The sequence below is a fragment of the Sminthopsis crassicaudata genome, chromosome 1 (assembly GCF_048593235.1).
Source record: "Sminthopsis crassicaudata isolate SCR6 chromosome 1, ASM4859323v1, whole genome shotgun sequence".
NCBI lineage: Eukaryota > Metazoa > Chordata > Mammalia > Dasyuromorphia > Dasyuridae > Sminthopsis > Sminthopsis crassicaudata.
The window spans coordinates 143,607,190-143,629,265 of NC_133617.1; the positions used below are offsets into that span (position 1 = coordinate 143,607,190).

General features: G+C 36.8%; 1 protein-coding gene across 2 annotated transcripts in view; it reads right to left on the reverse strand.

Annotated features, from left to right (window-relative positions):
- Window positions 1–7,933: 7,933 nt before the first annotated feature.
- POP1 (POP1 homolog, ribonuclease P/MRP subunit) overlaps window positions 7,934–22,076 on the reverse strand; it is a 33,362-nt gene continuing 19,219 nt past the window's right edge. For both annotated transcript variants that reach the window (XM_074268774.1, XM_074268764.1), the window contains exons 13-17: window positions 20,857–20,972; window positions 16,544–16,735; window positions 15,739–15,893; window positions 13,706–14,071; window positions 7,934–12,608 (exon numbers count right to left, since the gene is read on the reverse strand). In XM_074268774.1, the coding sequence (XP_074124875.1) occupies window positions 11,951–12,608; window positions 13,706–14,071; window positions 15,739–15,893; window positions 16,544–16,735; window positions 20,857–20,972 (1,487 nt within the window). In that variant the 3' untranslated portion in view covers window positions 7,934–11,950. The remainder of the gene's footprint in view (window positions 12,609–13,705; window positions 14,072–15,738; window positions 15,894–16,543; window positions 16,736–20,856; window positions 20,973–22,076) is intronic.

The window sequence follows — 22,076 nt, forward strand, 5'->3', positions numbered from 1 at the left end:
AAAATATTCAAATATATCTTCTTTCTATCCCATGGACTGCTGAATGGGTATGAGACAGCCATCTGGTACATTGTAATATAAAACAGAAAGGACAGCTAATGAGTTTCCTCTGATGGGCCCATAAGGGTTTCTGTAAATATCTCACAGCTCTTATGGTTTGCTACCCATTCCACTCATTCTGGAGAGCTCCAGAACTACATAGGTTTCAGCTCTGACTCTGAGATTAAAGCGTAACCATTACTCTTCTATCTCCCCCTTCTAGAGGTATCCCTATGGGGTTGGGAGAAGAGATAGTCTTTTATACTCTCAGCTCTCCATTCTGGTAACTGTTTCTCACCAGCCCTGAAGTCAGGAGAACCTGAGTTCAAATATGATCTTAAACATTTAACACTTACTAGTCACTTAATGCTAATTGCCTCACCAAAAAAAAAAAAAAAAAAAGTTTTTCCCACTCCCCAAACTATTCATTGGTAATGATTAAAGCTCCAATTCAATTTAATCAGTTGGTTATTGCTTAGTTTTTACAAAAAAGATATTTATCCCTCTCCTTGGCAGGGAACGCTCTCCCTTTTACCATTCTCTCCAGGGAAAGAATATTTCTCCTGGGGTGTGGGGGGGGTGAGTGGGAGGGAGAAGCATTAATATTTCTCTTCCTGCTATCTTGGTATTATTCAATTGATTCAATAGTACCTGACTCTTTGTGATGCCATTTAGGATTTTCTTGGTAAAGATACTGGAGTGGTTTGCCATTTTATATTTCATTTTACAGTTAAAGAAACTGAGGCAAACAGGGTTCAGTGCCTTGGACAAGTCACACAGCTAATAAGTGTCTGAAGCCAAATATGAACTCAGTTCCTCCTAACTTCAGGTCCAGAGTTTTAACTATTTAAACTTATTCTTGCCATCTCTTCAAATAAATATCTACTCTTTGAAAGCTAAGCAAAAGTAATTGGTTAAATCGAAGCAGGACATCAATCGCTGGTGGTTAACAGTTTGGGGAAGTGGAGAGATTTCCCAGAATGGAGATATGAGCTGAGAGTATAAAAGACTATCCCTTCTCCCAATTCCATGATGGGAGAAATGGAAGCTTGAGCTGATAGCATGGAAGATACCTCTCAAGGGTAGCTTTAGAACCCTGAAGAGAAGAAATAGACAGCTGAACTTATATCTTTACTCTTTTTATATCTATGAAGTAAATATCCCTTGTGTAGCCCCACCTAGAACTGCTCTCATCACACACCTCTGTCCCTTCTCCTTTCTGTGGGACTGCACCTTGACAGAAGCCACAGAATTCTAGACCTGGAGCTGGAAAGAACTTTGGAGGGCTGCTGGTTCACAGATGAGAAAAACGAGGTTCAGAGGTGAAATGGCTTCCCTCTCGTGATATAAGAAGTTTCAGAGGCCTAATTTGATCATCCTCTGACTTGAGACAGTTTGATGTTTGCTGCACTGCACTAACCCTTGTTACAAGAAGGCCAGCTTCCCCTCTCTCTGGTACCTCAAGCAGAGTGACTGCCCACCAGTCCTGCTGGCCTGTGGGATGGAGAGCTTGACTAGTAACAGGCTTCATGGCCAAATCAGGACTCTCTCTGGCTTCTCTCTTTCCCCTGAAGCCTTAGGAGACCTTGATTCTCTTAGTGCACTTCCTGAGAAGCGATATCATGCGTTTGTCCAACAAACATTGAGTGTCTGCTCCATGTAATGAACTGAGTATTCTGAGAATGAATTAGCGTGTCTGTAAAGTCCTTCCAAGATCCCCCATTTAGGAAAAAGACCAAGAGTGATTTAATGAGCATCTTTATAAATCTGAAAAGCGACTATTTACAGGATGTACATAAGAGAATCAATAAGAGAAAATAAGCTTGAGATGCAGTATGAGGGGTTTTCTGAGAACAGTGGCTGTTGTAACACTGATGTAAGCTGACAAGATGATGTGTCCTTTTGGGGAGATGGGAAGTGGGATCTTTAAAAAAAAAAATCTATTCTCTTGAGTCTAGGAGGCTATGTAACATGGTTCTGTGCAAGGGTGGCCTTGGTTCTAACACACACACACACACACACACACACACACACACACACACACACACACACACACAATTCTCTTTTAGCCCAGCATAAAGTTAACTCTTAACAGTTTCCCTAAGGTCTAGTGATTTTTCCTGAGGGCTTGGTGTCACCTAGTGGCCATTACTGTCAATGACAATACCTTCACCAAATTAAAAAACCCTGTGCAAACAGCCCCCTTCTTCTTTTCCCTCCTCTCCCACCTTCCCAAATCTGCATGTGTCCCCTTACAATGCCTAAAAATAGCAGTATTGATGCTTTCTTCCCACAGATATGAGCCAAGGGTACGAGCCATCCAAAGTGAGAATTTTACTGCTTTTCTTTGCACAGCAAAACAATGAGCCAGACTTTTTTCTCTGAGTTAAATGTACCTTCTCCTAAGACGATGACACCCACCATCACCAAAAAGTGCTCACTTGGCAATCTTCTGGGAACTGTGTGAAACAATGTAAACTGAAGAGATCTTTGCTATAGGAGCTGGTATTTTGGTTAACTCTGAGAAACAGATCTGTGAAAAGCATCTGGGATAAGCCTTTGCTTTCTCCCTGATACACTCTTAGTTTCAAAGGCCTCACAGCTAGAAGGAGCCTTAGAAATAACCTAACCCAAGGGGATCTTAATCTTTTTTGTCAGTGACATCTCTAAAAGTCTGGTGAAACCTGTAGCCCTCCTTCTCAGAATAATAATTTTCAGTGCATAAAATACATAGGAGAAAGGGAGAGAGAAGAGAAGAGGAGGAGAGGAGAGACTGAGAGAGACAGAGAAAGAGAGAGGGAGGAAAGACAGGGAGTAGAGACAAAGACAGACTGAGCAAAAGAGAAAAAGAGAGAGATAGAGAGACAAAGAGGAGAAAGAGAGAGAGAGAGAAAGAGACAAAGAGGAGAAAGAGAGAGAGATAAGAGGCCTAGAGGAAACATGGCAGTATTCTGTATTGCAGAACCATTCTGACTGCTGCACATGCAACTCATCCCAGTGCTTTCTAAGCTCACACAGCCTCCCCTTTGATTTGCAGCAATTATCTGCTTTGCTGGGTGTTTGTGACTGGCCAAGCTTGACTGTTCTCACATGAGAAAGCACATGGTGTGCAATAATGAAGCCAAACTGGCACCGAGCTGTGCCACATCCCACATCCCTAAATTGCTGTCCTTAAAAAACATTTCTTCTGTTCAGCTCTTAAGGACGCAACATGGACTAAGGAAGGAAGGTTGTCCCTTCCCCGGGCACAGGAGATAGGCTCACGGACCAGGCTGCAGGAATCCCCAGAGGCCATCTGAGCAGGTTCCCCCAGCAGGACACCGGGGCAGCTCATCTAGACTTTGCTCAAAGAGTGAGGGGGGAGTCAATTCCTCCTAAGGCTTCCAAACATTAATGAAGTTTCTCCTTACATCAGGTCTAATCTGCCTCCTCATTTCAGCATATGACTCACAGAACACCTTCAAATACCTGCATCTACTTGGTCTTTCAAATCTTACTTTGTTCAGTCATGTCCAATTCTTCATGACCCCTTTGGGGTTTTCTTGACAAAGATACTGGAGTGGTTTGCCATTTCCTTCTCTAGTTCAATTTATAGATGAGGAAACCAAGGCAATGTCCAGGATCACAGCTCCAGTATCTGTGAAAATAAGGGAGATGAGTCTTCCTGACTTTAAGCCAGATGCTTTGTCCACTACATGAGCTGCCCTTTAAGGTCTATAAATCCCTATTTCATATCACTACCTAATCTCCCTTAGGTACAAGTCTAAAGGGGATATTCTATGCATGGTTTAAATAGTTACATATCTTTCTGCCCTAAGGCCTGACTGCAACACCCCTTAAATAGATAATGTGGAGAAAATCTCAAGGTACGAAGACTTTCAATAATACAAATTTTTATAGTAAAATCAACATGTTCCATAGAATTTTACCAAAAAAATTATGAAATTTCATTTTATGTTATATAATAATATACAGTATTTCACTCATATGCTTGCTGTCTATAGACCTGCAAACTTAGTTAAGTACAGAGATTATCACCAGTGTTAATAGACCATGAGTTCTGTAATCATAAAAAAAGAAAAACAGCAGATTTGGCTCTTAGCTCTGTGTTGGAGTCTTTCTGCTCCTGGAGGGATTGTAGCAGAGTGTAAGAAAATGGTGCAAGAAAGCTAAGAACAGCACAATTTTGAGAATTTAATTAAATTTTAAATGTGAGATCCTTGTCCATTAACCATCAACTTGATATACCCACTACTGGAGGAATTAAACCATGTTATTATTGGTATTCTTTCTATTTATGAAACCAAAGAATGTGTAAGAGAAGGCTTATATAGTTCAAAAATGAGAGAGTTTTACTATAAGTTCTACTGGGAGAGATGTGCAAAGGCAACAAACAGCAAATTAAAATTTTTTTTTTTAATTTTAATAGTTTTTATTTACCAGATATATGCATGGGAAATTTTACAACATTGACAATTGCCAAATCTTTCGTTCTAATTTTTCCCCTTCTCCCCCCCCCCCCCATGGCAGGTTGACCAATACATGTTAAATATGTTAGAGTATAAATTAAATACAATATATGTATACATGTCCAAAAAGTTGTTTTGCTGAACAAAAAGAAGCGGACTCTGAAATAGTGTACAATTAGCCTGTGAAGGAAATCCAAAATGCAGGCAGACAAAAATAGAGGGATTGGGAATTCTATGCAGTGATTCATAGTCATCTCCCAGAGTTCTTTCGCTGGGTGTAGCTGGTTCAGTTCATTACTGCTCTATTGGAACTGATTTGGCTCCTCTCATTGTTGGAGATGTCCATCAGAATTGATTATCATATGGAATTGTTATTGAAGTATATAATGATCTCCTGGTCCTGCTCATTTGACTCAGCATCAGTTTGTGTAAGTCTCTCTAGGCCTTTCTGAAATCCTCCTGCTGGTCATTTCTTACAGAAAAATAATATTCCATAACTTTCATACACCACAATTTATTCAGCCATTCTCCAGTTGATGGGCATCCACGTACTTTTCCAGTTTCTGGCCACTACAAAGAGGGCTGACACAAACATTCTTGCACATACAGGTCCCTTTCCCTTCTTTAAGATCTCTTTGGGATACAAACCCAGTAGCAACACTGCTGGGTCAAAGGGCATGCACAGTTTGATAACTCTGAGCATAATTCCAAATCGCTCTCCAGAATGGCTAGATGTATTCACAATTCCACCAACAATGTTTTCCCACATCCCCTCCAACATTCCGCATTATCTTTCCCTGTCATTCTAGCCAATCTGACAGGTAGGTGTGTAGTGGTATCTCAGAGTTGTCTTAATATAAATATTATTATTTTTAACATTATTTTTATATTTTGAGTTTCAAATACTCTCCCTCCCACCCCCTCCACTACCCACTCAGAAGGCAAACAATATATCGATTCTACATATGAAATTATATAAAACATATTTCTATATTAGCCATGCAGAAAAAAAAAAGCCAGAAAAATAAAGTGAAAAAATTGTATTTTAATTTGCCCTTATAGTTCATCAGTTTTCTCTCTGGAGATGGATAGAATTTTTCATGAATAATTTGGAATTATCAATGTATTGATCAGAATAGATGTTGTTACAATATTGCTGTTATTATATACAAAGATCTCTTGGTTCTGCTTACTTCATTTTGCATTAAGTCTTATAAGTTTTCTCAGGTTGTTTTTGTCTTGTTTTTGTTTTTAATCATCCTGCTTTAATCATTTCTTACAGCACAATACTATTCCACCACTGGGTACCTGGGTAGCCTAGTGAATAAAGCACTGGGTTGAAATCAGGAAGACTCATCTTCTTACTTGCTGTGTGCCCCTCAACAAGTCAATCTCACATCACCAGCTATCTACTGGATGGATATCTCAAACTGGATGTCCTATAGATATTTCATACTCCACATGTCTAAAACAGAACCATTTCTTTCCAAACCCTTTCATCTTCCTCCCGCAGTTACTCAGGCATACAACCTGCATCACCCTCAGTTCCTTACTCTTACTCCCTATCTCCAATCTACTGCTACATCTTATTTCTACCTTCAAAACATCTTTTCTATGCACTGCCTTCTCCCTGCTCACATAGATGTCCACCCTTTTGCAGGCCCTCATCACCTCATGGTTAAACTATTGCAACAGGCTTTCTGGTTGGTTTTTGCAGTTGTTTAGTCATTTCAGTATGACCCCATTTGGAGTTTTCTTGGGCAAAGGTATGAGGGTGATTTGCCATTTCCTTTTCCAGCTCATTTTACAGGTGAGGAAATTGAGGCAAGCAGGGTTAAGTGAATTGCCCAGTCTTACTGAGATCAGATTTGAACTTGGGAATTTAAGTTTTCCTGATTCTAGGTCCAGTCCTCTATCCACTGCACCACCTAGCTGTTTCATTTAAGGAACTATTAGGATGAGGAATCCCCACTGGAAGACTTGAGCTCTTCAACAGGGTGGCAAATCTATTGTACTTTCTCCTGGATATTATCTGGAAGGCCTCCCATGCTAGACATACAAGAATGAGTTGTTGGCCTAAAGTTGCTGGATAAGAACTAAAGTTCCCTTGAAACTTGGAATATTCTGGCTGTGATTCTATGGAAGCCGTACAGCTGAGAACATTGTGCATTGGAAAGGGGACAGGTAACTCTTATGTCAGGTGGAGCTTCAGTGGTCTCTAAGAGTACAATTTTCATCAGGAGATTGAGCAAAAAAAGACCACTTAGAAAAACAGTATCCTTGCTTTAGGAAGTAGATAGAAAATCTGTTTGGTTATCAATTGTGACACTTAGTTGGGGAAGTGTATGGTAGGTGTAGACATTATGAGTTGACTTACTGGTTAAATGGAAGCCCTTGGAGCTAGCTAAATGAACTCATGCTGTTAACATTTAAACACTATGGAGAAAAGGCAGCAATATTTTCTCCTTAGCAAAGGATTTGGAGGGTAGTGTATTTCACTATACAAACCCCCCTTTATAATAATCCTACATAAACAAAGTAAATTATTAGGAGTTATTACACAATTGGTGTGGCCATACCTGACTTTGTCAACATAGTGAAAAAGGGCTCTGGGTTAGTGAGATAGGTTACTAACCTCACCAATCTTTTTCTCAGATCTCATAGACTGATATTAGCCAAGAGCAGTTTGCTATTACCCAGCTCTCCAACATGTGAGATAGCTTTTTTACGAGTTTTTAGGAAGATAAAAATCTCACATGAATGGGCTGTAGATGTAGAACCATTATTAAAAAGGCTATCTGCATCAATGAAATCATGAATGGATCCGCTGAAGTGATATGCAAATTGTCTTATGTGGATCTCTGGCATCTCATGAACATAGGGAGCCGTGAGGAAATTTTAGTGGACCACAACCTGATGACTTAATCTTTCATTTCCAGAACTCCCAACTGTTCTGACTGCTAAATTCCAGCCCAGGCCTCCTTATTTTAGATAGGCCCTAGCCATGCTTTATACTTCCACTTTGCCCTAGCATTCAACACCCCCAACCACTAACTCCTTCCACTCTTCAATTCTGGAATCATATCAAATTTATATTGCCATTTTTCCTGAAAGGAGCATATCAATTTACTCTGCCTATGGCTCCACTCAAAAACCTAGTTAACTTTCCAAACTCATCTCCTCTTCTTAAGACTGGAAGGTCCTTGAGAGCAGGACTTATCTTTACTTTTATGTAATCCAGCCTTTCACCAATAGTACTTAATGTTTTTTCCATCTCATTAGTGATACTCTTGCCTTCAAAGTATTAATTTAACCTGACAATTTATGAGATAAGAATACTGGTTGGTTCCAAAATCTCACCAACTTACCCTTTATCCCAGCCAGGGACCTCCCCTCTTTACTAGGATAGATGAGTTCCATCAACATATTTCAAAGTTTTTTTATTCAAAGAATATTTCAAAAATATTCCATGCCTACATTAGAAAAATGACATGAAATGCTCAGGAGGCTTCTCAGGTTTCACTGATTCATTTTCTGTTTCTAAATGCCTACTGTTATTGTTGCAGTTAAGAAATGGTGTTAAATTTAATGATACACTTAGCTCTTCTAGGCAATGCAGTGATCCAAGACAATACCAATAGATTTTGGATGGAAAATGCCATCTGCATCCAGAGGGAGAACTATGGAGATTGAACACTGACCAAATCATACTATTTTCACCTTTTTTATGTTGTTTTTTCTTTCTCATAGTTTTTCCCTTTTTTTTGTTTTTTCTTTCTTGTAGTTTTTCCCTTTTGTTCTTCTTTCTTTTACAACATGACAAATATGGTAATATGTTTAAAATGACTGTATATGTATAGCCTATATCAGACCGAAAAAATTTAGAACTCAAAATCTTACAAAAATGAAAGAAAGAAAACTATCTTTACATGTAATTGGAAAAAATAAAATACTGAGGAAAAAAATGTTAAAGAGATTGGCTGTCTCATTGCTCAAATTGGGGTCATCCTGGACCTCAAGTCAGAGCCTCCAGTTCAAAGGTTCAACTGAGTTTTATCTATTTAACCCAAGAGTGATCAAGGCAAAAGTGAAGCCATTTGCAATAATAACCAAATTCGAGGGATTTAATAAACCAGAATGGTAATTTATTTATTTATGAGACACCTAGCAAAATAACTGATCCTGACCACTTGCACAGAACAGACATGCCCTTTCTCAGAATACATTCATTCAGGAAGCCAATGACATTACAAAACAAGTAAGGGCTATGTCCATCAAGCCTGATGGATTAAAGTAGGGTGATCCCCTACTTTAAAGATATTTTAAAATAACCAATACTGATTGTTTAAAATCAGAACATTTCTCTCCAAAGCAGCACTGGAGACACATTGAGCCTGAGATTTACTCTCTAGGGCTCCTTTTTCTAAACTCCACACAAACCACATTTACATCCAATATTCACATTTTACAATTTCCAAGACTACAGTTTATCTCATGTTAATTACATTTGTCAGAGCAAAACGCTGTCCTGAAGGCTATCTTCCAACAATATGTCTCCATGCATGTCAAAAATCACACAGGACTCCTTGAAAGATATAACAATAGAGATGAAATTGTTCATCAGAGAACTGCACAAAGCCATATAATGACAGCCAGAAATAACTGATGCAGTGTCAAAGAGATTTAGAGAAAGCCCTCAGGGAGGATAAAAAGGACATGGATTAACAGTCACACATGAATGGATTATAACCTGTACCACAAAGTACTCACTTGCCAATGAGATTACAGATCCACCAAAGTGCCATTTATTTTTCAATGAATGTCTCACTTAGGCACTGAAGTGACACTTGGGGTTCTTAAAAGCTATACCAGTGACATCCCACACCAGGATGTAAAAATTTTGAAGACAGAGCCAAGCATGGACTAAACTTTTGTCATTTGAGGACTAGCAAAGTTAAGTTGGTCATCATCAAAATGACCATAGGGATTGAAATTTTTGAAATTGAAATTTTTGGCACAGCAACTCAAAATCCAACTACTTTAAGGCTTAGATGGAGAATCTGAGGATAAGTAAAGAGATTTACCAAAACAATTCAAATCATCAACTCTTGTTAAGAGTTTAAGCTTAATAATAGCTTAGAAGATGATCTGAGCTCATCACCATCCCACTTATATGCACAGCTATTTCTGTAGCTGTATAAGTGGATCCTTTTATTTAGTATAGTTAGGACAAAGGATACTGAACTAGGAATTAGAAGATCTGGATTCTGGTCCTCTTTCTTTCCATTACTGGCTGTGACAAGTCACATCATCTCAAAGCTTTATGCAGAAGAAATAGGAGTGTTGGCGAAGATTAAATGAAATAATATATGTAGAGGTGCTTTGTAGGCCAAAAGAATGTCATCATGCTGGGTCTTACTGGATCTTTCCATTTCAGAGGGTCACCTTTTCTAACCTGGTTTCCAAATTTTAAGACTGTATCTAATTTGGAGCCTTTGGCCTCTGTATGCTGGCTTTTACACTTGTTTGTAGCACATAATTTGTTTTTTAACATATATGTCATCTGTCCAACAATATGAGCATTTGTCCTATATCTCCAATTCCTACTATAGTGTTAAATAAACAAGCAAATAGGGCTCAAAAATATTTGATTCTTAATAATAAATAGAATGAATGAAAATGGGCCCTTTTGTCTATCATTTCATTTTAATAGGAGGAAGATACCTAGTGTCCCATTATAGCTCCTTAATAACAACACACCTTTTTATATAACAATGGAGCTAGTGACCCAACAGTATAGGTATTTTTAAGTTTTTTTCCCAAAGTGATAATGCTTTTACCTAGATCCATCTAGTCTCTTCTCTATAATATTCCCTTCTCCTTTCTAATTACTCAAGACCAGTTATGGCAGGTGGTTGTCTGAAGATGAAACTAAGAGAATTCTAGGAGTGAAGTTTCAAGGTAATCTCATTAGCTCTAATCACTTAGTAACTGAGGCAATAGGCAAAGTGTCTTAAACAATCTGTACATTAACATATAACATCAAATGATGATGAGTTTTAATTTACTGTGACAGATACTATTATCTTTTTTTTTTAGTGAGTCAAAGTATTTCTTTGGTTGGATATAAGTATATTCAGGGAATTGAGTAGGGCATGCAAAGATATTAATCATTAGAAATCAGATTGTTGGTTAAAGATCTAATGAAATATTGCAATAATGCTATGCCCTTTCCCTATTATTTGCCCCTCCTTCCCATTACCCAACAAATATTTATTCCCAATTTTTGTTGCAAAAATTAAATCTACATAAACATGCACTAATATTTAATTTAAACATGCAAGTTAAAAACAAATCCCAAACTGGTCCCAAGCCTGATCTCACTCTAAGTCACTATACCAAGAGTGGAGGACAGACAAGGGCATATACACTGAGGGGAAGGAGGATGGAGGGAGAGTGATAATGGAGACAAAGGGAAAATTAATTTGTGAACCATCTGTTTCTCCCCAAGTGGAAAGTGGCAGATGTTTTTCCTAAGCATCATTAGTATACAGATGCTGGAGTTCTCAATGAAGTCACCCCTTCTTATCTGCTATCTAACATTTCCTGGACATCTTGAGATTGCAGTTAGCATATAACTACATAACTTACAGAACATCTTTATAACTTTAGAGTATCTCCCAAATTCAGCCATCACCCTACTGAGGTAGGTAGCTCTATATACACCTATGGCTTAAAGAAATATTTTGAAGCTGCACAAGGCACAAGAAGATTGAGTGATTCCCGAGGATCCATGCTGCTCAGTCATGTCTGGGAAAAGGCCATTACAAACTCAGGTTTGAGCCCCTGTTCCACCTCTAATCCAACTCATTTTTCCATAAGTAGGTTCAGCCTTGAAACAAGACAGCAGCCATAAATTTGTCACGGTTTTCTTCTCCATGGCTAAGATTCTTACAGCAAGCCAGGAGTTACATTACACAAAGGGATACCTTTGTGTTCCACAAAGTTATATTTTTTACAGTAATTAAATGCACATTAGCTAGTCATGTGAACTAAAACACTGTTTCAAACAAACCATTCTGCCCTTTTGACAGAAAACTATAATCTTCAATAATTTCTAAGCAAAAAACATACAGAACAAGAAATCACAATACTAATAATAACTGTAGTTATACAAGCCAGAATTTAAATATTTTAAAGGAAAAGGAAAGGAATGGAAATCAACACCACTGAGTAATGTAAACAATGTAAACATATGACATGATGAGTTAACATTTCATTCTTTCACATAATACATTATGACAGATTTTTAGCTTGTTTTTCCAAACAATTTCATAAAACATATAGAGTGGAAGGCAAAAAGCAAAACTTAAAAGTGTGAGGCTTTTCTTGCTATATTCTCTTTGGCAGTATTTGTACCTTGTTGTCATACAAAACAGCATTTATATATCAATAATTATCTTAGCAAATCGATACTGCAGAGATGCTGGCGTTCTCAATAAAACTAGCCCCCGCTGGTCTGCTGGCTGATTTGAAAGCATCTCCAGCAAGCCGGTCAAACTGACAAATCCCAGTGCTTCTCCACAGCCAGCAGCCAGTGAGAAGTCTCCTTGTGTCACAAACCCAAGGAGGGTCCGGGAGCAATGGCCAGTAACATCAGGGAGAGGACCTGGCCACAAACCAGAAGCTCCCTCTGCACATGCTCTGGTGCAGTGTGGCTCTCCTGCCGGACCTGGGGCCACACCTCCTTCTGGTTTTTGCTGCTTCTCGGTTTTCTTCTTTTCTTTTTGTTTCCGCGCCTTGGCTTTGAATGGGTCATTGTGTCTGGACTCTTGAGGGCCACAATAAAGTCGATCTTCATTTAGATGCAGAAAATCATCTTTGGATGGTACACAGATCATGGTGTGCAACTCTGGGTTTCCCTTTTTGAGCAAAGACAGGCTGACCCATACCAGGAATCTTGGATAGTCACGTAAGATGGACAGGCAGGTAGCCTTTGTCAGCTCAGGCTGAGACATCCTGGAACCTCGGAAGGCTGCTTGATTTCTTCTAGCAACAGGCAGACACCAGGCTGCTAGCCACTTCAATAATTTTCTATTCCTAAATGGAGTCAAAATATTTTATTCAAAGAAAATAATAGATATTAAAGAAATTCAAATGTTGGCAGAGGCAGCTAAATTTTTAAAATGTTACCTATGGGAAAACATCAGGAATTCAAAGCCTAGAAAAGTCTATATGCATTCTTATCAATTATTGGATTATTTCATTTAAACATCTATCATTTTAAAAAAAGATAAGTTTGGAGGGAAGTTGGAATTTAGAAAATAGAAAGGGGTTCTTAACTTTAAAAAATATATATTCTGAGAACTATATTTCAATGAAGTTGTTTTCCTTTGCAGTCTTATACACACACACATTCTTAAAAAACTCACTGACAGAAAGGCCCAACAGATTGCCAAAGTTAAGATTTAGGAAGTGGTAGCAAATGTAATAGTAAGTAGACAGGAATAAGGATTAGAGAAAGGATAATCTAAGAAGAAAGGAACTGTGGAATGCCTCCCAAGAGTAAAGGAATAAATGTGGTAGGAAAAAAAAGTGACATATCAATGGAAAACTGTTCTCCATAATAAACATTTAACATTTTTGCCTCCTAAGTACGAATAGGAAAAAATAACCTTTGGTAGAAAGCTCAGAAGTACTGTTTGAAGATGAAATTATCTAAAAATTTAGAATTCTAAAAAGATAAGAAAAGGTCATGGTTTACTAGGATACCCTTCATCATGTGTAGACAATTTGGAATTATATGGACACTACTTTAAATACAAAGTCACAAGAATTAGAGGATTTGCTTAATCTAGTGATTTACCAGCAAGGCATGGACAAACTCCATAGCTCTTCTGTGAATACAGGACAAGACATATCCCCCCACCCTCGATCATCCATATGACTTGGCAGAAACTATGTTTGCTAATGTTTATTTGCATCAATATTTTCATTACTCTAGCACTATCAATTAAAAAACAAGGACTCACTAAATAACTTCACCTGGACAAAGTTAACTTTTAAAATTAATTAAGACAATTAAAATTGGCTTGTGTAAATGCTCAATTCATAATCCATGTACGTTTTTAAATCTGGAAGGATCATCAAAATCCCATCTGCAAGTAAAAAATGTCTATGATTATTCTGTCACTTACCTAAGAACACAGAAGGAGGCCCTTGTTCTGCCACTCTCATTTCCACATACACCTGGCTCTCTTGGGTCTCTTGACACTTCAGCATCTGGAGAATGGATGTCCATCATCTCTGCTGGTTCTTCTGGTTTTTCCTTCAAAGTCTCAGTATCACAAGACAGCTTTGGCCCCTGCTCACCCTCCACAACACAGAGGTCTTTTCTCCCAGGATCACTCATACCATTTGCCGATGAATAAGAAGGAGAAATAGGACACTCTGTCTGAGCTGTAATTCTTGATTCCCAATCTCGAGTTAACTGTTCCCAAGGACATCGGAAAGGGGACAAAGTACCATGTTTGACATAGTTGGGCCTCTTTGCTGGTGGGTGTCTAATTAAAAATAAAGAGAAACCAATTTGCACAATGTGGGATTATTCCTAAGTCACAGGAACCACTTGCCTAAATATCATCTTCCCAATAACAACATCTAGTCTGGATGCGCCAAGCATTGTATAAGGAAATTAAATAGTTCCTGCCCTAAAGAAGCCTCTATTCTATGGGGCAACCAACATTTACAAAGTCAATATTAAATAATGGCAGGAGTAGAGTGGATGGGGGAAAGCTCTTCTCCAAACTAATGCTTGAGCTGAGCTTTGAAGAAATTTTAAGAGGTGGGAAGGAATGCATTCCAGATACAGAGTAGAGCTTGTACAAAGGCAGAGGTAGGAAATGCAATGACAGGAACAGGGAGTGACGATGCAGGCTGGTTTGTCTACAACAGAGGTTCTCAAACTACGGCCTGCAGGCCAGATGTGGCCAGCAATGTGTGTGTGTAATAAGCCTGGAAGGGTAAGTGGGAAATAGACTATGAATGACATTAAATGACAAACAAGGGAGTTTATACTAAAGGCAACAGCACAGGATTGCAGTTTAATAAAAGAGCTAAAATAGATCAGATTTATGCTTAAGAAAGATGGAGGAGGAAAAAAACTTGAGGTGGGGAGAACAACTAGAATAGGTCAATTCCCTATTGCAATAGGGAAACATTTGATGACAGATGAAAGATGATAAAGGTTTGGATCTAGGCACTGTGTTTGGAGAGTTGGGGATGAATGAAAGCTATGGCCATGGTTTAAAATGAGAAGAACTACATTTATGAATTTATATGCTAAAGCCTAACTGATTAAAACTATTAAAATCTTTGAAAATCTCCAAGAAATCAACAAAGCATTGAATCAATAGTTCATATAAATGTCAGAAAATATGAATTAGCCATAAAAATCCAGCCTAATTGTTGGTAATCCTAAAGCTTTTTAGAAAATGACTGCCACCCCAGGCTGACCTTCTAAGGGATGGGATCTGAAATCAGATTTAGAATTCTAGATTCAACACAGAGCTTAAACTGGTCTTGAAACTAGATGGGGCTATTCAGGGTTGTCTGGACTAAAACAAACAAGCCTAATCTTCAACTATTTCAAATCTGAATAGATTAAAAACAACCTACAATATGTACTAGTGAAGACTAGTACATATTTTTGTTCCGACCCACATCCCAGTAGGATCTAGCGATCTAGTTGAAATATTCCAAAGCTCATTTTGTATTATTACTAGGAAAAAAAGCTGAGATATTATTCAAATATACATATCCTTCCTAGTCAAGTCATTTTAAAATTCTCATTTGAGTTTACAATTATTCATTAGAAAACCGAATTTCTTCTTTTATCTGTGTTGGTCTTCTTTTGCAAATTGATTTTTAAAATTTGTCAGCTTAATACAATGGAAAATGCATACTTCGACTACGTGAAATATGCAATATCATCAGCTAAACTAAGAAACCCAGGGAAAGGATTCCTAACTACTTACATAACACATATAAAAATAGATAAAAATTTACTGTACTCAATTACATATTAAAAAAAATTTTTTTTTGGAAACATTTATCTCAAAACAAAACACATAGACCAGTTAACAATTAACTACTTCAGTGTTGGTTTACCAATGAGCAAATCTTCTCCTTAATAAATGTGAATTATTACTAAAGTTAAGAAATTTTCTACCTTTTGTATTTTTCCAGAAGATTATTTTCTTGTTCTATGGCAAACAACATTCCAGCAGGGCAGTCTGGGAAATCATCAGGGATGCTGGGTGCTCCCTTATATCGAGAGTGTATGCGACCCTCTTTTAATCCCCCAACTCTTGCACCACGATAGATCTGAGAAGAATATCCAGAATATCTAACAACATCCAGAAAAAACTGTCACTTTACCCACTTAAAATTGAAACACCATGCTACATAAAATTGCTTCCAAAAAGTTCCTATTCTTTGTTAGTATCGAGTGGCAATTTCTCTTGCTCTAAAGTTGAAACATTTGAAAATTACTGCTCAGTCTAAAGGCACAAATTTCAAAATGACTTTCCATTTTTTCTTAAGCACAATTAGAATGATACTTAAAACAAGTTCAGATAAAAGACAGTTATAGCTTTCATAAATGTTTTAGCTGTTGATACAAGTGAAGAAGACATAATAATATTTTTTAAAATTAGCTTCTACATCTAGAAAGATTTTTGAACAGTATCATCAGAAGATTCAAAAGCATGACAATACCACCACTTTTTTTTTACTGCTTCTAATTTATCAGAGACCAATTTGAAAACTTTTCAAAAATTCATAAAGAAGGCCCTGTTCCATTTCAATTTACAAAGGAAAGACTGGCTCCATAACAAGCAGTTTCATTACCACAGACTATTTAGAGTGAAGAACAAAAAGACTGCACATAATGCCTATTACATTTTCACTGCCTGATTTTTACTATAAAAACATTTTCAAATATATCTAAAATTCAGATTCAGAAAGTAACTTACAAAGGGAATCCAGAAAGCCATTCCCCAACCTTTGGGAAGTAAGATATCCCAGCCACTTCCCCATCCTAGTCGATCTTCACCAGTTACTTTCCCTGGTTGTTGAATCAATAGTATGGGTATCTTGGATTCACGGTGGCCTAAATTAAGCCGTGACCCTGGCACCATCAATTCACTTCTCATCTGATTTAATTCCTACGATAAAAGGAAAAAAATTCAAGGCAAGGATTCCTAACCCTTTAAAGAATCAACAGGAAAGGCAATCAAACAACAAATATTTTTAAAATACCTACTATGTGCTAGGCACTAGAGATATAAGTACAAAGAACTAAAGAATCCATACTCACCAGAAGCTTACTTTTTTTCTAAGGAGACATAATACATAAAATATAAATTTTATATGTTTATATATAAAAACATAAAACATAAAAAATATATATAAAGAAAAATTTGAATACAAGGTAGTTTTGGAGGGAAGGCACCAATAATTGGGAACATCAGAGTTAAAGGAAAAGCTTCAGATGGCACTTAAGCCAGATTTTAAAAGAGACTCCATATGATGAAAACTGAGAGAAGACATTTTCGGTAAAGGAGACACACAGGACAAAGGCAAGGAGTCATGAAAGACACTATTACTCATGAAGAACAGAGAAGGCCAATCTGATTGAAAAGAATGAGAGATGGAGGAATCACTAATGGAGATAGAAAGGCATGTTAGGGACGGGCTGTGGAGGGCATTGAAATTTAAATAGGAGAGTTTCTATTTGATCCTAGAAGCAATTGGAAACAAATGGAATTTGTTGAGTAGAGAAGTCATATGGTCAAATATATCTATACTTGAGAAAAATTACTTTGGCAGCAAGTAGGAGAGAATGGAGTAAAGAAGATTTAAAGCAAGGAAACCAATTAGAAGGCTATTGCAATAATTTCAGCAAAAGGATTATAATTATGGTCTAAACTCTTTTCACTCACACACCTATCCTCTCAGTTTAGAGCAAGTGAAGAGATGATATGAGATGCAAGAGATGTGGTGAAGGCAGAAATAGACATTTTGGGAACTGACTCAAAATTGTAGGAGAAAGGAAAATGAGGAGTCCAGGATAATGGTGGTGAGGTTAGAAACCTTAGAAAATGGAAGGATTTCATTCTATTTTTGCTTCTGATAAGAACAAGAGAAGCCTGGAGGATGAGATAATTATAGAGAGAAAGATAGAGTTCAGTTTTGGACATTTTGAGTTTAAGATGTCTCTGGGACATCTCATCTGAAACGTTCAATAGGAAAGACTGGGGCTACATGCACATGCCTGTGAGTTATCTGCAAAGAAACAAGAGCTGATAAAGTTGCCAAGAGAGAATGTAAAGGGAGAAGAGAAGAGAACCTGGGATAAAACTTTGGGGTTAACTTTCAAAAGACAGTGAGACAGGAAGGACAATCAAAAGAGTGGAAAGACTATCCAGAAGGAAAAGGCAGAGTCAACGCAGTAGACAAGTTAAGAAGAAAGAAGACTGAGAAATGACCAATATATCTGACAATTAAGAATCCCTGATCACAAATATGGAAATATGTTTAGGAGAATCACACATGTTTAACCTATATCAGATTGCTTGCTATGTTAGGAAGGAGGAGAAAAATTTGAAACACAAGAGTTTGCAAAGGTGAATGTTGAAAACTATCTTTACATGTTTTTGGAAAAAAAATATTATTAAAAAAAAAAAAAAAAAAAAAAAAAAAGAATCACTGATCAATTTCCATTGAGAAGTCAAGAAGTGAGAGGAGAGATAGCAAAGGCACTAAGTGCAAATAGCACTGTCAAGAAACTGAATGAAGGGAGATTTATCAGATAATAACTATAGGGTATGACAGAGTCTAGGCAAAGTTCAAATTGCTTCTTCTGGAATGGGAATGTTTCTATTTCACAATATTATATAACAGCTAACAAAAGTGATAGTAGAAAGCTAACTAGGTGAATTAGGTACAAAATCTCCTTCTCTCCAGATAATTAAAGGATAAACGAAAAAGAAAAGTAACCTTCTTTAGTAATCTTAGAATACTCTACTGCCTCATTTGATCTAGCTAAAATAACTAATTCTATAAAACTATACAAAAGGGCCAAATTATTGAGAATCTTTTTTTCTAGATCCTAAAGATAAAAAAAATAAAATAAAATAAAGATAAAAGATACTATAAACTATACAGGTAATGTTACTCAACCACTGTAATGTAATGTAATGTAATAGCAACCACTACATTTTTGTCCTGGACTGAAATTCTATTATTTTTTTTTTTTTAGTAGGGGTTGGGGAATAGATAAGATTGATTTCAGTCCTTTCACTGCTTTCATACTACTTTATCATTTTAGGAACTTCTTGGTCAGTCATTTTCAGTTGTGCCTGACTCTTCATGACACCATTTGGATTTCCTTGTCAAAGACACTGGAGGGATTGGCCATTTCCTTCTCCAGCTCATTTTACATATGAGGAAACTGGTGCAAACAGGATTAAGTCACTTGTCCTGGATCATAGATCTATTCAGTGTCTGAGGTCAGATTTGAACTAAAATTTCTTGACTCCAGGTCCAGTACTCTATAAACTCTGACACCTAACTGTCCCTTAAGGAACTACCAGTGAGGAAACTCCAACTCCCACTTAAGAAGCAAAGTAGGCAACTTTTTTGCAATTTATAGTCTGAAAAATTGAGTCACACAGCCAGCACCTGACAGAAGTAGGCAGATTTAGATCTCTATCTACTATATCATACCAATTCTGCTGCTGTTTAAAATAAATGCTATTTCCAGATGATAATTAAGAGTTAAATGAAAGTAGGATGACAGGTTCTCCCTCAGAAGAAATCTTCAAGTAGAAACTGTGGGACCACAAGTTGAGTGTCTTAAAGATTCTTTTATAGGATATGAATCTCACAAGATGGGGGCTAGGGTAAAAACTTTGCAGTTATTAAACTTAAAGTCATAAATCCAAAAAATTAACAATTTGTAACTCAAAGAAATAAGTAAATGGTCTCTATGTAAACTAGGATTTAATCTTTTTAAGAAATGCTTTAGTTTCACAATTCTCAAATGATGAAATTGAAACTATTTCCACTCATATGAAAGTGTTCCAAATCACTACTGATCAGAGAAATGCAAATTAAGACAACTCTGAGATACCACTACACACCTGTCAGATTGGCTAAAATGACAGGAACAAATAATGATAAATGTTGGAGGGGATGTGGGAAAACTGGGACACTGATACATTGTTGCTGGAGTTGTGAAAGAATCCAGCCATTCTGGAGAGCAATTTGGAACTATGCCCAAATAGTTATCAAACTGTGCATACCCTTTGACCCAGCATTGCTGTTATTGGGATTATATCCCAAAGAAATACTAAAGAGCAGAAAGGGACCTGTATGTGCCAAAATGTTTGTGGCAGCTCTTTTTGTTGTAGCTAGAAACTGGAAGATGAATGGATGTCCATCAATTGGAGAATGGTTGGGTAAATTGTGGTATATGAAGGTTATGGAATATTATTGCTCTGTAAGAAATGACCAGCAGGAGGAATATAGAGAGGCCTGGAGAGACTTAAATCAACTGATGCTGAGTGAAATGAGCAGAACTAGAAGATCATTGTACACTTCAACAACAATACTGTATGAGGATGTATTCTGATGGAAGTGGAAATCTTCAACATAAAGAAGAGCCAACTCACTTCCAGTTGATCAATGATGGACAGAAATAACTACACCCAGAGAAGGAACACTGGGAAGTGAATGTAAATTGTTAGCACTACTGTCTATCTACCCAGGTTACCTATACCTTCGGAAGCTAATAATTACTGTGCAACAAGAAGATGGTATTTACACACATATATTGTATCTAGGTTATATTGTAACACATGTAAAATGTATGGGATTACCTGTCATCGGGGGGAGGGATTGGAGGGAGGGAGGGGATAATTTGGAAAAATGGATTAAAAAAAAAAAAAAAAAAAAAAAAAAAAAGAAATGCTTTCGTTTCTAAAAAAAAAAAAAAAAAATTACAAACAATTAAAATAAGGTAATTTATAGAGTAAATTAAAATTTGCAAACCACTTCCTTTACAACAAGCCCATGAAGTAGATAATAAAAATAAATTATGCTTAAATAAAACTAATCAAAGTCTGCAAAGAAATTTGCACACACAGTGTATGCTCCTCTATATTTCCCCAAGTGAAAAAAAGGAGGACCTAGGCACACACAAAATAATAGGAATCTACTATTATCATGGCAAGACATTTCAACCAGTTAATTTACTGTTAATTAAAGAAGCCACATTATTTACCTTTTCTGAGATTTTATTCTCTGTGACACTCTTACATATATCCTGGTCCCAGATAAAACTATGAGCACACTCCACAGGCACACCTTCTAAGCGCAGTTGTCTAACTTTTTCATTATCTATGAAGAAAAAAAAATCTTTCAAACCATACATTTTTAAATAAATATAATAAGGTGAAGTAAACACTCAAATTCTGAAAGTTGCTTATAAATGACAAAATATTTAAGTTTTATGTTTCAGAGAATATAATTTAGAAAACATTTTGTCAACAAGAGCAACCAGTTACCTCTAAAATTGTTCATTTATGATCAGACTTAACAGCTTGTGAAACAGCAAATTTTCTACTACATCACAAAGTCAGGAGGTCAAATAATATAATATCTCAATACTAAATTACTTCTAAAGTTCTAATTAAACAATTTATTCCCTTCTGTGTTTACAAAGATCAAATGCTATATGAAATCTATCTTCCTTTTTTGCTTTTTTTTTCCTTTTCTTCTTCCTTTTTCCTTTCTGCAGGTAACACGATCCATTAACTAGTATTCTTTGCTTTTTAAATCTTCCCCAAGAAAAGTTCAGTAAGCCAACAAAATTGGGAGAAGGAAAAGAAGCATGTCTTGGGAAAACTAATTTTTATTTTAATATTTATTACTTTAGCATTTATGCTCAACATCTTCCCTGTGAAATACTTCAAAAGAGCTCAATAGAAGGACATGTACCTATAACCCTAAAATGCAAAGCATCTTAAGGTAGAGGTTAGAGAAAGGTAAGAAAGCCTATTTTGAATTTTTTCTCAGCAATACACAGACACACAGACACAGACAGACAGACACACACACACACACACACACAAATACAGAAAGAACAGAGACTGATACTTTTCAACTCTCTCTATAAAATTAGTTTTAAAAAACTCAAAAACTTATTCTCAAGTATTATTCTTTTTTTTTAAGTGATCTTAAGTTTTGCTTCACTGGGCTGCAAAATTGGGAAAAAAAAAAAAAAAAAAGATCCAGTTGATGTTTGTTTCAAGCTGTAGTGCTGAAATGCTGGCAGAGAGAGAAATCATTCAAAGCTATGGATATGGGAGGCTTCTTGGAGCTCTGGTGGCTGGAAAAAAAATAAATTGGAAGCAAAATTGAAATATAATTCATAGTGAAAGGCAATGAAAGCAAGATTGATGAGAAGCTTACAAGATGTATAAGTTCCTTGAAGGCAGGAAT